The sequence below is a fragment of the Ictalurus furcatus genome, chromosome 28 (genome assembly GCF_023375685.1).
Source record: "Ictalurus furcatus strain D&B chromosome 28, Billie_1.0, whole genome shotgun sequence".
NCBI lineage: Eukaryota > Metazoa > Chordata > Actinopteri > Siluriformes > Ictaluridae > Ictalurus > Ictalurus furcatus.
This window is the reverse complement of record NC_071282.1, coordinates 1239543-1255886: the sequence shown is the minus strand read 5'-3', so window position 1 is coordinate 1255886 and position 16344 is coordinate 1239543. Positions and strand designations below refer to the sequence as shown.

General features: G+C 43.4%; 1 protein-coding gene across 1 annotated transcript; it reads left to right on the top strand.

Annotated features, from left to right (window-relative positions):
- The first annotated feature begins 736 nt into the window (after positions 1–736).
- nexmifa (neurite extension and migration factor a) lies at positions 737–14575 on the top strand. The gene is made up of 3 exons (XM_053618612.1): positions 737–1845; positions 7590–7711; positions 9521–14575. Exons 2-3 carry the CDS (start codon positions 7639–7641, stop codon positions 13171–13173), a joined length of 3726 nt encoding a protein of 1241 aa, XP_053474587.1. The 5' UTR covers positions 737–1845; positions 7590–7638; the 3' UTR covers positions 13174–14575.
- The last annotated feature ends 1769 nt before the right edge of the window (positions 14576–16344 follow it).

The window sequence follows — 16344 nt, the reverse complement described above, 5'->3', positions numbered from 1 at the left end:
ATGGTTGAAACTGAAGAAGAAGATATATTAGGATCGCTTCCTTGTTGCAGGACACGCTGACATTTTACTGACACTTTTCTTTTCTCTCTTTGTTTTTTTCTTTACATAAATCGTAAAACAGAAGCACACGTCCCGTTTTCCCCCCTTCTGAGAAACCATGGGGGATATAAACTTTTGCTATCAACTGTAAAACACTGGAATCTTTGAGTAACTACCCTAACAGGTCTGACATCGAGAGGAATTATATGGCTCGGAGAACCAGAGGCTCTCTCGCTGAAATTCTGGCACTCGGGTGCAAGCGACTGAAATCATCGACGCAACCATGATGTAGTCGCGGTAACATCGGAAGAGTTCTTCAACAGCCCCCCCCCAAGGTCTAGTTTTAACCGTTATATATGCTTTATAATACTTACTTATATTAAACCACAATGCTGGAGAATTCTCTAATCTGATTGGTCAGAAGGACATGAACTAATAACACTCACTACGGGTTTAATATGTAGTGTGACAGCTGTTATAGGTCCTAATTAATTAATTAACCAATTAATTGACTGATGAACAGCCATTTGAGTATGACACACTGTTATTTTTTATATTTTATTTACTATTTATTTCAAATAAAAAAATAATAATATTTGAAATATATTTTATATAATCATAATAATATTCTGTATTTGTTGTTTTAATATGCCGTACTCTGACTCCATCGTCTTTCCTTCAGATGATTTTTTTGTTTAGTTTTACATTTGCATATTCATGTGACAACTTTATCACTTTAATCTTCCATGCGTTTTACTTAATAATTTATTTGCTGTTTATTATTTTTGTTTTACTGTCTTTTTTATTTATTCATCATCATATCGCTTAGCAATATTATAATATTTGTTTTTATCACAATAATCATTATTGTCTTTTTAATAAATGTATTTCCATTTACAGCTTGTAAAGCGTTTTAAGCTGCATTTATTATATAATTAACGTGATATAAAGTTATTATTCTATAAATCTAATATTAATGCTAATAATTATAACGCTGCTATTATTACTATTACTCCTACTACTACTAATAATAAAATTATTATTATTATTATTCACACAACTCAGTATAATAAGAGAATTTCACTTAATCGAGTCCTCTTGGGCGATGGGTTGTGCGCATGCTCAGTGCAACGCACCTGCTCAACAGAGTAGGGCGCGTCCCCGACGGCCCGAGCGCGCCACCGTCCAAAAATCTGTGGGCGCGCTCTTTATGGCAAGTCTCAAAAGAAAGGGGGGAGCAGTAGCACGTGAACGCGCCGTAGTTGTCAGGGACGGACGGGGTGCAGCTGGGAAAAACACACACATGCGCGCGCGCACACACACACATACACACTCTCTCTCTCTCTCTCCATCTCTTTCGCTCTCTCTCTCGCGCGCGCATGAGCATATACGGCGAAACGATACGACGGCTTACCGACGGAGGAAACAAGGCAGCAGCCTTCGTCATGACGGTGACACCGCCCGCGCGCCGTTAAAAAAACAAAACAAAACAAAAAAACCGTGAAGCATGCCGCGCGACTCGGGCACCTTTTGTTCGTTTCCCGGAAACCCTGGCGCGCGAGGGGAATAAAAATGGAGCGGTAGGGGGACCAAGACGAGGCGCGATTAACGCGCGCGTCCACCTGCTGCTACACACTCACATATACACACACCGGGGGGAAACGGTCAGAGCTTGCTCGCTCGCGCGCACGCAAGAGAGAGAGAGACACCCCGTGAGGAAGAGATAAACATGCTAACAAGCTGAGCGCAGAGAAGGAAGAAGAAGTCCATATAACGTTAAGGACGGAACGAACCCAAGACGGGAAGGTGAGTGTGCGTGTATGTGTGCGCGCGTGCGATGCGGCGGTGAACGGTTTTCAGCTGGGCCACTGTGGCGCGCGCGTCAAAGAGCTGCAATGGGGGGAAGGAGGAGGGAGGGAGGGAGGGGAGGGAAGGGGGGGGGTTGTGTCAGCTGTCATCTTGATGAATCCATAATGCACAGGTGTGTGTGTATGTGTGTGTGTGTGTGTGTGTACCGGAGAAACGGAAAGCTACGAAATGGTATAGAAAAACAGCCGCGCGAGTGTATTCATGAATACGCATTGGCAAACACGATGCGCATACACGCACACACACACACACACGCGCGCGCGCGCGCCATCAGCTTGTAACGGGCTGGAGGCTGTATAGACGCACCCCTATAGACACGCGCAGAATAACGAGCATCACGTGCCGTTCAGTGTCAACCGTTTTAAATATCTAACGTTTAAGTGTGTGTGTGTGTGTGTGTGTGTGTGTGTGTGTGTGCTGCATTACTGGCCGAACCTTTGCGGCATGCTGAAATGAGGAGGAAGAACAGAACAGCTGTGCTCACTAGCACACTAGCTAGCCGTATCAGCTCGCGCGCCCGATCAGTGCGTCAAAAAAAAAAAAACCCCGTTAGAAATCGAACGGCACGTGACGTCATCATTGTTTTCCCTTTGGACTAGCGTTTAGCTTCTTAGCTTCCATTAAGCCAGGTAAACAGGCTGTAAAACGAATGTCAACATGACACAGCAGACACCCAGTGAGCCCGCTGTCTTGTTACACAAGTTCACAACGTTCCCATTTGTGTTTTTAATCACACAGGTCATGGTGTGTGTGTGTGTGTGTGTGTGTGTGTGTGTGTGTGTGTGTGTGTGTCCCAAAAACACAGAAAAGTGTAGCTGAGGTAGTGTGCGTACATTCTGACTGAAAATCAGAAGCGAAACGCTGTTTTGTTGTTTATATGTTATCCTAGTGTCACAAGACCCCAAAGTCTTCCCTCACAGTTTGAGAGCACTTCACACACCTTGTCTTGACTGGCTGTGACAGAAACTCGCATTTTTACGGACAGACGTGTTATAATACGGTTCCACTACACACGTTAAACGTGGGAGCAAGCTATGGATACGCCGCGATTTCCGAAACATTCTCGCTGTTCTGTTTGTGCTTCGTTTGTGAAAACAAGCGGTTAACTATAGCTATATTTGTTTACATTCGTGGTATTTTATTTTGCGTAGATTTAAAACCGCCTCAGGGTCCGCTCTACTGTTTGAGAGAAACTGAAATCAAAACTAACTTTTGTTTTTACCTCAGTAATTTGTGTTATTTTGTCCACAGCTGATCGTTAGCGTCACTATTTAAATCAACATGCAGAGACGTTTCCCCACCTCTCAGAAATACCTCACGTCCATCCATCCATCTTCTATACCACTTATCCTACAGGGTCGCAGGGAACCTGGAGCCTGTCCTAGGGGGCGTGGGGCACAAGGCGGGGTACACCCTGGACGGAGTGCCAATCCATCGCAGGGCACGTACACATTCACACCCCCACTCAAACACTACGGACACTTTAGACACGCCAATCAGACTACCATGCATGTCTTAGGACTGGGGGAGGAAACCGGAGAACCCGGAGGAAACCCCCGCAGCACGCGGAGAACATGCAAACTCCGCACACACAGGGCAGCAGCGGGAATCGAAATCCCCGACCCTGGAGGTGTGAGGCGAACATGGTAACCGCTAATTCAAAGTGCACCCAAATACCTCACGTAATAGAAGTCAAATGAATTAAATATTTAGTTTTTTGTTGTCTTCAGGAACACAAAGCTTAAAAATGAGTAAATCAGCTAGCAAGGGAGATGCAGACTCACTACAAAAGGGGACATCTTAACTTATTGCCTATTCAGTCAGTAAGCTAACTTGCTAATCAGTTAACTTAAACCTCTGAGAGAGAGAGAGAGAGAGAGCTGTTAAATTCGCCATATTTGATTTATAGTCATTTTGTTGTTATTGCAAATGAACTTGCTGTGTTTAAACGGATTCTGTGTGCTGTAGTGTTTGGAACATTTTTGAAACAGCAGAATAGTTTGTTGTCTTCACCACCGGGAAAATTAGCGTTGTGTCCTCACAGCTCCAGAGTCTCCAGTTCGAGTCTTGTTTGGAGTTTCTCTGGATTTTCTCCCTGTGGGTTCCCCCTGGGTTCTCTGGTTTCCTCCTACCCTCTAAAAATATGCTGGTGTGTGGATTGGCATCCCGACCAGAGGAAGCAAATTTAGTATAACTCCAGGAAAACGAATGCCTACAATCTGTTAAGCTGATTTTAAGTAATTAGCCAGTCAGCGATTTAATGTTATGCTAGCAGAATAGGTCAGGTCACTAACTTGCTGCTTTCTGTAATTGAAAGGTTGAACATTTCACACACAAAAAAAAATCTGTTTAAAAATCCAAACATTTGGGACTGGTAGTTAGTTTTCAGACCAAAAAAAAAAAGATTATCGCAGGTAACCAGTCGTAATCGCTTTTCCAGTAAGAAGAGGTTTGCATGTAACAGCATGGAGTGGTCATTTCTCTATTTGTGGAAACCTGCAAAATGAGTAAGAGATATTATGTGGAATTTAAGCGCTGGGGACTGGTGGACTGTGGAGTGGAAGCGACTCAGTGAACTGAGCGAGGGTTTTTACTTAAAGGTGTGTTAGTAGGCCAATGGGACATTGGGGATTCTGGGATAGCCCTGAACTTAAAGGAACAGTTCAGCAAAAAAAAAAAAAGTGCAAACCATCCACAGTTTCCACTTTAGAGAAAACACAGCCAGAATGTGTCTGGTGTCTGCAGTTTGCTTTTTTTTCAATGATTACAAATTCTTCTATGGAAGGAAAGTGTCTCGGTTGTCCAAGACGGCCACGTTCAGTTTTGGTTATGTTTATAGATGACAGGAAGTCCCACTAAAAGAGGAAATCGAATTGTGGAGAAGGTTGTGACCTCCACACTACAGCACTCCTGAATCCTCTCTGATTGGTCAGGAGGTGGTGATTAGTTTTCTATAACAGCAGCTCTGAAAGTAGCGCAGGTTTATATTAATACGTTATCGTTTCTATAGTAACGGCTCGTTCAGAGGGACTCGAACGGCAGTAATAATTAACCGATATTTAAAAATGATCGATGTGGTGAAGTTTTCTGTGAGGAGATGATTATTTATTAACCTTTAGGGAAGGAGTCTCCAGCGTCAGCGGTTTGTAACAGTCAGAGGTAAAGCAGTAAGTTTTTATTTTACTATAACAGCACCACATACAGGGTTTTAATCCGTTATAAAACCCTGCGTCTAGTGACAGTATGCATTTGGCTTTTGCTGGAGTTTAATCCTGTATGCGAGATGGACAAGTGCAGAAAGATGATCTGATGTATTACAGGATGGATGGATGGATGGATATGTGAACGAATGGATGAACGGACAAGCGTAAACAGACTGAGATAGACCTATTGATCTATGATCTGATTACAATCACACTAATCCTCCTTTTTCTCACACACACACACACACACACACACGTGTACTGCGTAGTGTTGTGTTGTTGCTGTCACAGTGCGGCTCATCTTAATTGTGAGAAATGCAGTAGGTGGGCAGATGCAGCGACATTTACACAAAGGTAGAGAACATCTCACTCTCTCCTCACTGACTCTCTCGCGCTATCCCATAATCCCACTGTCTGGCTCTCTCGGCTAGGTGTTAAGGCTGGATAAATATTAATTTCGTTTTTTAATAACAGCCCTTTGCAGAGACGCTTCCCTCTTCCACCTGCCTCGGTTTATTCTGATCTCAGATCAGTGCGGTGTAGAGGGAGCAGTGTGATGCGTATCTCAATAAACGATCAACAGTTTCGAGTCTGAATAATGTTCCTGTGATTCAAGTTGGTGGGTTAATGGGGAAAAAATGGGGTCTGACAGGTACGTAGACCACGCCTCCTGTAATGGGCCTGGCGTGCACAGAGGCCACACCTCCTTCACCGGGACTGACAGGGACATAGGGCCCACCTCTTTTATTAGGACTGACAGGGACATCAGCCATGCCTCCTTCATAGAGATTTATAGACATAGAGGTCATGCCGCGTTCACTGGCACTGACATGCACATAGACCATGGCTGCATCCCAGTATCCCTACTACCCTACTATACAGTAGGCGAAAATCAGTACGCCATAGGAGTAGTACGTCCGAATTCTTAGTATTCATAAAAGAGTACACAAGAAATACCCGGATGACCTACTGCTTCCGCCGAGATTCTGCAGTATGGACGCAATGGACACTGCGCTATCCCATAAGGCAGCGGAAGAGTTTTCAGAATCAAAAATGGCGGAAGGGAGTGCATCAGATCTTTTTAAATTGTAGGTCCTAGACATACCGATCAGTACATACTTTATCAACAGCCGAGCAGTATGTTCCGAATCGAATGCAGTAGATTCTGTCACACTAAGTGATTTCGACTTCTTCACCTGGACTAACCGAGATGCCACACCTCCTTCACCAGGACTAACACAGAGACCACGCCTTCTTCACTGGAGCGTAAAGTTTTTGGCGCCGTGTAACGTCCGCAGCGTATCTGTCAGTCTCGGTTAACGCGTGTGTTCTCGAACCTATCACTAATTTGGAATTAAAATGGAGCGGTTTCCTTGATCCAGAATCACAGTGACATTGTTTCACTTCGAAGCAGCTCTTACGCGCGTCTTATTAAGTTGTTTCTGGCTTTAACTATATATTTAACGACAACCTGAAATCAAAACACATATTTTTCCCTGTTAGCTCGTGTCCTTGGTTAGATGATTCATCCGCTCTAATCGCTTAAAGAACATGTCGATCACGTATCGAGAAGTGCATCAAAGCAACTCCGAAGAAGAAATACACATCTGTAAGTATAGTGTCCAGACACAAGCCTTGTGTTGTTATACATTTATGAACAAACAACAGTTTGCAATTTCATTTTTAGAAAAAATGATCATTTGTAACGCGACTATAAATAACAAGAGCGCTAATTAGCAGTACTGTAGCATCCGGAAAAACAAAGCCTCTGCGTCACGCAAGTTTTCTTGAAATTATATTCAGTAATGTGTGTGTGTGTGTATATATATATATATATATATATATATATATATATATATATATATATATATAAATATAAGACGTCATTCAAAATGGAATCAATCGCATGAATATTAGATGATGAGCAATGTTATTGTAATTGTATTGGTTTTGGACATTGAGATAATACTAGGTATTGGTATTATTGGTATTATTGGTTACAGTTATGATTTAAAGTTAGATGTTTAAGAAGTTTCCGTCACAGCAATGCTAAGTTCTTGGTTTTTATTTCAATAAACCCCCCCCAAAAAAATACATGGACGGACATCTGCTTTGAACCTTTACGACAGCGGGTGAGCCCACACATGCACCTAATTTCCACACCATTTTAAACAAACTCTTCCCTTCCACACGTCTGCTGCATCATAGAGCAGGACACGCAGAGGACAGAGTGATGTAATATAGCACAACTCTCAGTAACACTGCGTGTGAGAGAAAGAGGGAGGGAGGAAAACAGATTAATGTGGGTACACAGAGAAAATGAAAGTAAAGAGAGGTGGGAGTTTTGTGGATTCCTCTGATAAGGCAGCTTCTTGTATTACTGCTTAAATAGGTTTGTTTTGCAAGGAAAGCAAATATGTTGTGGCGTTTCTCACTCTCACTGTGTGTGTGTATGTGTGTGTGTGTGTGTCTCCACAGATCAGACAGTAAGAATGACGTTTATGCAGTGCAGAATTTCTCCAGATTGATGGATGTCCTACAGGAGTCGCGATTTGCAGGGCCCGAGTGCTGCCCCAGTCCTCCTAACACCACAGACAATGGTACAAGACAAAAACACAGAGACACTGCCTAAAAACCATTATTATTATTATTATTATTTCCCCCTGTTCCACATCACCCTTCGTGTAGACCTATAATAATCATATACTTTCAAGGGTAACTTCCATTACTACACAACATTTCTTCATTTCAGGCTTCCGTTCCTAACATTCCTGCCCCACTTGTTTTCCCTAAGAAGAACCATTAGTAGAACAAGTCTTAGAACATACAAATGTGGGGTCTGCTCTGGGGGAAATGGTCTGCACTTATATAGCGCTTTTTTAACCTTAGTGATTCCTACACTGTGTCTCATTCATGCATTCACACTCACACCAAAGGTAGCAGAGCTGCCATGCAAGGCGCTAACTTGCCATTTGGAGCAACTTAGGGTTCAGTATCTTGCCCAAGGACACTTCGGGATGTGAAGTCACATGGGCCGGGAATCGAACCGCCAACCCTACGATTAGTGGACAACCCGCTCTACCTCCCGCTCCACATGTTTCCTTTTATTTGCAGTGCGCCTTCCAGACAACAGACAGTGTGATAATTAGCTCAATGTTATCATGCTAATTTTTTTGTTGTGTTTTAGTAAAATTGCTAAGTTTAATTAAGATTGGGATCATAAGAACATTCCACATAAAGGGCCCACAAGTTTCTCAACAGCTCAAGAGTTCACAACGTAATGTTGGCATTTATAAATATGGCAGAACCAAATGAGTCTTTTAAAAAAAGATATTTTACCAACACAATTTTACGTAGTTTCCACCAAAAAGTTAATGGCTACGTGCTAGTTTTAGTCATTGGCTAACATGCTTGGCATCCATATTTCTGAGTTGCCTAGCGACAGTGTTCGGTCAATTTTAAGCACTTAAATGACAAGCATATTGCCTCCATTTTCAACCGCCATACACCTTGGGAAGCGAGTTCACATCAGCTTGAAGTGACACTGCCTCTTCATTAGTCTCAAACACTTGAGGGTTGCAATTTCTCCACACTTCCATGTGTACGCACTTCCCTGTTTCTGATGGGAAAGCAAATTTCTGAAAAGTATAGCAACGTGGAATGTGCTTTCCAGAGCACGATATAGTCGCTGCATTTAAAAGTTTTGCTGCATACTATTGTGCTATTGAAAAATTCTGTGGTTGGTCAAATGGCCTATTTCTGTGAAGGCAGTCAGTCCTTGGCCATTTCTATTTTTATACGAAGCTTTGTAGCGATAGCTCAAAAGCTGCCATGCAAGTATACATCTTCCTTCTTCCTCCATCTGACCATGATGAGTAGGGACTTAAGTTTTCACTCTGAAGTGTCTGTAATTAGGACTATTTACTCCTACTCTAGCAGAGCCTGACATCAAGCTGATATTTCCACTTTATTACCACGCGTTAGATTCTGTTATTTCCTTATTTAATAAACCAGTCGTGTAATATTCTGTGTAATGCTCTCAGATGAATTAGCATCTAGACTAGCAGAGAGAGAGCGAGAACTGTTGCACAGGAAGTCTGTGTTAGGAGCATCAAATTCCGTTAAATCTGCACTCAAATTTTAATTACTTAAATTATTTAGTATCCGAATGCATTTAAATATTAATTAGCCTATAGGCTAATGCTACCCTGCCACACAAGCAGTACTGCTACATGGTGTGCTCATCGCATGATAGCACTGAAGGAGGAAATGGTCATTTTCTTAAGCAATCACAAGCAGAATATCTTCATTTAAATCTAGCTTAGTGTTTGGTGTGCAAGGACCACAAGACAAACCTGGTATCGTATCATAATTAATCTGATGTAAGCTTGTCTTTATTTCTTTTTTAGACTCGCATGATCATCTCCCTGACAAGTCGCATGTTCTGACGCACTGTGACTCCACCGAACCTCCACTTCTATCCCCACCCACCCTGGATTCCTCCAGTCAGACAGCTGAAGTTCCCTTCAGTGTGACAGACCTGCACGATGACTCTGTCTCCAAAGCCACCTCTCTCTCCTCTCTCTCATCATTCTCTTCTCTCTCCTCCCTCTCATCCCTCACTTGCTCCAAGCCCGTGAGTCCCTGGTCCATGCCTCAGAGCTGTGACAGACCATCCCTTTCTAGCATGGATTCTGGGGGAGGTGACTGCATAAGTTGTCTACTTCCTAAGAACCAATCGTGCGAGTCCGTTCTTGGGTTAACTTCCGATTTCCAGTCCTGCCCTTCCTCCAACCTCAGCATGCAGTGCCTCGGCTCTGCCACCACCACTATCCGCTATGGCGACCAAGTGCTATCTGATCAGTTGCTCAGTGGACCCACCCATACAGCTGGAATGAATGAAAATGCAGAAGAAGGCAAGTCAATGCGAGAGAGCGAATCAGATGATGATCCGACCTCTAGAAGTATATACGAGAGCTTGGGGGAGGAGGCTCAAGACTGGAGCTGCCTGGAGTCCCTGATCAGCGAGAGCCGAATGGAACTGTTAGACTTGTGTTCTCGCAGTGAGCTGGCAGTCAATCTGTTTTGCGAGGAAGATGTGGAAAACTACATGTTCCAGGACGAGGAGTCGACTCTGGGTACTGATGTCTGTTCACTCAAAATTCGCTACGAGTCCTACCCGGATGTGGTGCAAGAACGGACTGAGGTCTCCCTGCAAGATGAATCCCAACTAGGCTTTTTTCCCACTCTACCTTGTAGCAGAACGGAAAGTTTGCAAGACAAGATGGACCAGTCAAGCGAGGACAAAGTAGAGGCCCCAACAACCCCCAACAGCAATTTTCTTTTTGACCTCAGCAACTCACCTGAGGATTCTGGCGAGTTCAGTGATGACAGCTACTGCACAGGCTCATCCCCTGACACCTGGCAAGCTCAACAACCCCATGGACAACTGTCCAGGGAGAATTCTAGCTCCTCCAGCCAGCTCAGCTACCGCCTTCGTGCCAAGAGGAAGGTTGCTTTCCGAGAAGACTACCTATATGACGTGGACTCCATAGAGAGTGAGAGGAATGCAGAAAAGCGCAAGAAGCTGTCGGTTGGACCGAAGAAAGAGTGGGATGATGACTGGTGCCCAAAGAAGCGGCGCCGGTCTTGTCGAAAGGAGCCACCGGTCATCATTAAATACATCATTATCAACCGCTTTAAAGGTGAGAAGCACATGCAAGTGAAGTTGAGTAGAGTGGAACCTTCAGTCACAACGGTGAATCTAAATCCAGATACCTTACTGCACTATGAAAAACTGGCACCTCTGAAGGCCTACTGGCAGAAGAAGGAAAAGGAACAGCAGGAGCAGAACTCCTTAGCAGCTGCAGACAAAACCAAACGCCTCAATGGCTGCAAAAGGCCACCGAGCACTACCCCTAAACGCAAACAAAGGAGCGCAAGACTCAGGATTCAACGGGTCCCTGCTGTAGAGACTCTAATCCCCAGCCAAACTGCTGCTGCCTTGTGTAACAATCAACAAGAAATGGCTGACTCAGTAAAAAGCACAGAAGACCTACAAGGGGCCGCAACACATGATGCCTTGGACAAAGTAGAGACAGGTAAAACTACACACCCAGCCAGGGCTAAGAGCAGAACTGAAGAGAGAGAGGAGAGGAGAAAACTAGATAAAACAGTGAAGATAAAGAAATTCAAAAGTGAAGCCAGACTGAGGGCTAAAAAGCTACATGAAGCACAGAAAGAGGAAAACCTCACTGCCTCTGAACTTACAGAGTTAAGTTCTTGTTTACCTGAAAACCTTAGTGACTCTTTGGAAAGTAATCTTCTCACAAACGAGACCTCGGTTGAAAAATGCACTTTGACTCCCGCTGCCCCGGGGACTAATGAGAATGTGGACCTCCTGCCTGGTGGATATCTACAGACTCTTCTGGAAGCTTCTGATTCTTCCAGCAGTGCCAATGTCACATATTTTTCTACAGACCAGCAGCAGACAGGGTTGCTACCAGTTGCAGCCCCTCTGCAACCAGTTCAAACTTGTGTACTCTCCCCTCCCTCGGAATCTGAGCTCCCACATTCACCCCAGCCTCTCAATCATATCCCACACCAGACATCGTTCCCTGAGACCGACCACCCTGAACAAAGCTACCCTGTCAACTGGCCTTCCCAACCCACAGTTGAGCAGCTTTCATTCTCTCCCGACATCCCAACTCAGTCCCCAGTCATGCCGTCGGGCTTTCCCAGGCCAATTCCTGTACTAGCAGGGGATGGCACAACAGTGACAGGGTATAGCCAGGTACCACTGGGTACCACAGGTACCTGCAGGATGGCATTTGAAGAACCACTCTTGCCAGAACCCCACTCGGATACCGATTATGGGCGTAGTCCGGTGGGATCACGAGTTGAAAATGGCATGGGCCGACTCGTCAGCTTTAACTCTCTGGGATCTCTTTCTGCAGCTTCAAGCAACTATAGTTCTCTTAGCCTCAGAGATGGTGAAAGAGAAAGAGAAGAGGAGATGAGCGAGATCAGCGACGGTTTCCTCTCACATTGCAGCCCTCAGCTAGTTCTGCAGCAGAGCCTTGAAGAGATCACTCCACTTCGAGAGTCCACCGACTTGCTTGACATATCAAACTTCACCCCTGACAAGTTCCGGCATTCCTCCTTGTCTGAAATGTCCCCACCTGACACACCTAGCCCCTCACCACAGCTGCTGGGGAACTGTGGCAAGGGGGGAGGGTTTCTAGAAGGTGCAGGGGCTAATGTGAGGTGGAGCTGCAGCACTGTCCCACAAGTCGAGCAAGATGCAGCACAAAACACACACCTCTTACAGACTTTCACTGAGGAGGAGGATGAAGGAGGGCTTCAAGGACTTAAGAAGTCTAAAAAGAAGGGAGGAAAGAATGGACAAAGCACCAAAAAGACCAAAACTCCCAAGGTGGCTAAAGGTGAGAGGGTTAAGCTCCCAAAACAGGGTTCACATTCTGCTAAGAAAATCAAGGCATTACTAGAGGGGAAAGCAGCTAAAGGTGAGAGGAAATCAGATAGCGGCGCTCCTTCTCCAACCCCGTCCCTGAACATGATAGGGGTTCCGGGGGACTGGCCAAATGCCGGAGCTCTATCAGACGATGATCAGGGTGAGTTCCAGGAGCCATCGAACATCCTGTCCAATATAGTCTCCGGGATGGCGGAGGTGCAACGCTTCATGCGGGCCTCAGTAGAACCACTTTGGGGGCCTTGTCTGTCACCAGGGCAGCATGCTCTCCAAAGCCAAACACTGAAAATTCTTGGTAGCAGTGCTGACCTTAAGAAACGGGGCAGTGCATCAGGGGCAAGTAAGGGGAAGAAAGGGACAGGGCGGGATGGTAAGACCTCATCGAAACTTCTTGCACCCGGCTTCTTCCCTCCTATCGGTTTGGATTGCCTCCCGCTTCCTCACCGGCCCGCTCACAAAAAGATGTACCGCCACAAAAGCACCACAAAGTTTGCCCGTGATGAACTTTTAGCGGGTAAAAGGGACATTAAAGGAGTTGCACTGGCAGCTTTGGTAGAGAAACAGAGGTAATATTTTCTTTTTGCAAATTACCCACGTCAATCCCCGTTTCCTGTCAAATCCTTCTGAGCCACCACCACCACACACATTTCAGAGCTGCATGACACTGACTTTACCCACAGTCCTTTGCCTGCCCCACAGGAAAGTGGGTGCACCCTGCATGACAGCCCTGCTAAGCTACCTAATGACTAAGTGGAGTCACTGTATCACAGCTGCATCGATCTGCCATTTGCTGCTTTGTTGCATTTTTTAATCACTTTATTTTTTTGATCATATTTTTAAAGAGACAATGCCTTGAAAGCCACCTTAAAGCATACGCTGGTGTAGTATTACATTTGGGGGTTTTGTTTTCTTCTCTCCATCACAGGTCAAGTGCTATAAGTGTTCAATCTGTGTGCTAACGCCGTTGTTTAAAACAAGGACATCACCTTGCAAAATGGTTGCCTTCTGTTGTTCAGGGGTCAAAGGTCGTTTTTTTTGTTGTTGTTGTTGTTTTTTTTTTAGTATTCCCCTCGTTAAGAGTATTCCAGTGTTACTGTGCCAACCATTTGGAAAGATGGATTCGGAAAACTCCACGGGTAGCGCATAATTAGAAAAGGACATCCTACTTTTGTATAAGACACTTGTGTCTTAATGTAATAGTTGTCTTTAGTATTACGTTTACTTATGGTTTGCGTATTGAGGGTTTGGTCACCGGTGCCATAGGCTGACTCGAGTCCTCTCTGCCAGTATCGAAATGCTGTTGTACAGGAACATATGCACTATTTACAAAATAAGATTATATCAAACATGTTTAAAATTAACGTGCCAAAATATGAACAATTAAGTGTACAGAACATTTTTATCTACATAATGAATATTTGCTGTTTTTTAATGTGGTGGTGGTTGTGGGAATGTATGTGTGCGGTCTCGGGGTGGGTTGGAGAATAATTTTGGATTTTACTGTTGTTACATATGCAGACATCGGTTTGTGGAGTCTTCTGTACAACCTGGGAGAACGATATCATTGTTTCGTTTTGTTTTTTTTTCTCCACTGTTTTGTTTCGATATTACACGCTTAGTGGGTTGCAAAAAGAAAGAAAGCCACTGAGCAGAAGAGAGAATAAAGAGGAAGAGTTGTAACATTGTAACTACGCATGTGCCAAATATTAATCATTTAACATCTTATCACAGTTTACGATATCATGATCTGTAAAAGACATGACTACATGTACTTTATTTGTACCTGTTTTCATAGGGCAGCATCTTAAACGTATACGAAGAAATCACATTTTGGGAATTTAAGCCAACAGAATCGTGCTAGCTAGTAGGGATTGACATAATTATCATATCTCGTATTATATACTTGAAGACCTTTTCACGACACACGATATGAATCGCCAACACAGTGCCAATAAAACAGTAGTGCCAAATTTGAAAAACAATATTGTTATATATATATATATATATATGTATATATATATATATATATATATATATATAGTTTTAACAATTATCAAATAGTCACAAAAATCTTGATATTCAGTCAGCAACTGATTACAATTAATAACAATAAAATGTTATGAAATTACTTTATGATCTATTACATTAACTGAAGAGTGTGATATTGTTGATATCATATCAATATATCGCTCAGCACTACTAGCTAGCACATTACACATGCCACCTACTGGAAGGCGTTACGTTAGCTAGCTAGCTAAATATAAGCTCGGAAACATTAGCTAGCTAAGTGTAAGCAATCATACATGTAGTTAACTTGCGTTTGTTGTAATATCTCTCCAGATCTGCTTCACTTTGGACGCAAAAAGGAACTTTCAAAGCAAAAAATGTTGCATAGCTACTAAAGAGTACTTTTAGCAATTATTAGCACATGCCTAGTTATACATGATCTTCTGAATGACGTTGTGTCATCCTCGTGCTAGGAAAAGGGTTAAATAATCAAATTTGTACAGAGTGAACTGGACTGGCAGTAACTTACCATAAATCAGTATATGAAAGGGTGAATGGGCGACTTTTCCCAAACCTAAGCTCATGATCCCTCTTCATAAAGAATAAACCCTAATAAAATGATCAGCGGGAACTTTCACACGTCAGTTTAGCAGACAACAGGACCAAAATATTTTTTGAGAGTTTTTCCAGTGTTGCTAGCGATAATGTGCATGCATAACCATGATATTCAAGCTAAGTTGTGCATGCAGATGCCCTTATTTAGCATCTTATTTTTGTTCGTTTTTTTTTTTTTTTCCTCTTGCAATGTTTGAATGTTATTTAACATTTACAAAAAATAATGTGAGTACCCCAGCATTCCTTACCATTCTTTCTTAGTATTTTCCCCCCTATTATTTATTTACTTATTTTGGACAAGGGAACTACACAGACTTATAAAATTCCCTTGTAAAGAAATATAAAATGCAGCATTTGCATCGACTACTAAGTTAGTCAACATTTAAAATAAACCATCCATGTGCCATACAGTGAGGGAAAAAAGTATTTGATCCCCTGCTGATTTTGTATGTTTACCCACTGACAAAGAAATGATCAGTCTATAACTTTAATGGTAGATTTATTTGAACAGTGAGAGACAGAATAACAACAAAAAAATCCAGAAAAACGCACATCAAAAATGTTATAAATTGATTTGCATTTTAATGAGGGAAATAAGTATTTGACCCCCTCTGCAAAACATGACTTAGTACTTGGTTTAAAAACCCTTGTTGGCAATCACAGAGGTCAGACGTTTCTTGTAGTTGGCCACCAGGTTTGCACACATCTCAGGAGGGATTTTGTCCCACTCCTCTTTGCAGATCTTCTCCAAATCATTAAGGTTTCGAGGCTGACGTTTGGCAACTCGAACCTTCAGCTCTCTCCACAGATTTTCTATGGGATTAAGGTCTGGAGACTGCCTAGGTCACTCCAGGACCTTAATGTGCTTCTTCTTGAGCCACTCCTTTGTTGCCTTGGCCATGTGTTTTGGGTCATTGTCATGCTGGAATATCCATCCACGACCCATTTTCAATGCCCTGTCTGAGGGAAGGAGGTTTTCACCCAAGATTTGACGGTACATGGCCCCGTCCATCGTCCCTTTGATGCGGTCAAGTTGTCCTGTCCCCTTAGCAGAAAAAAAACCCCAAAGCATAATGTTTCCACCTCCATGTTTGACGGTGGGGATGGTGTTCCAGGGGT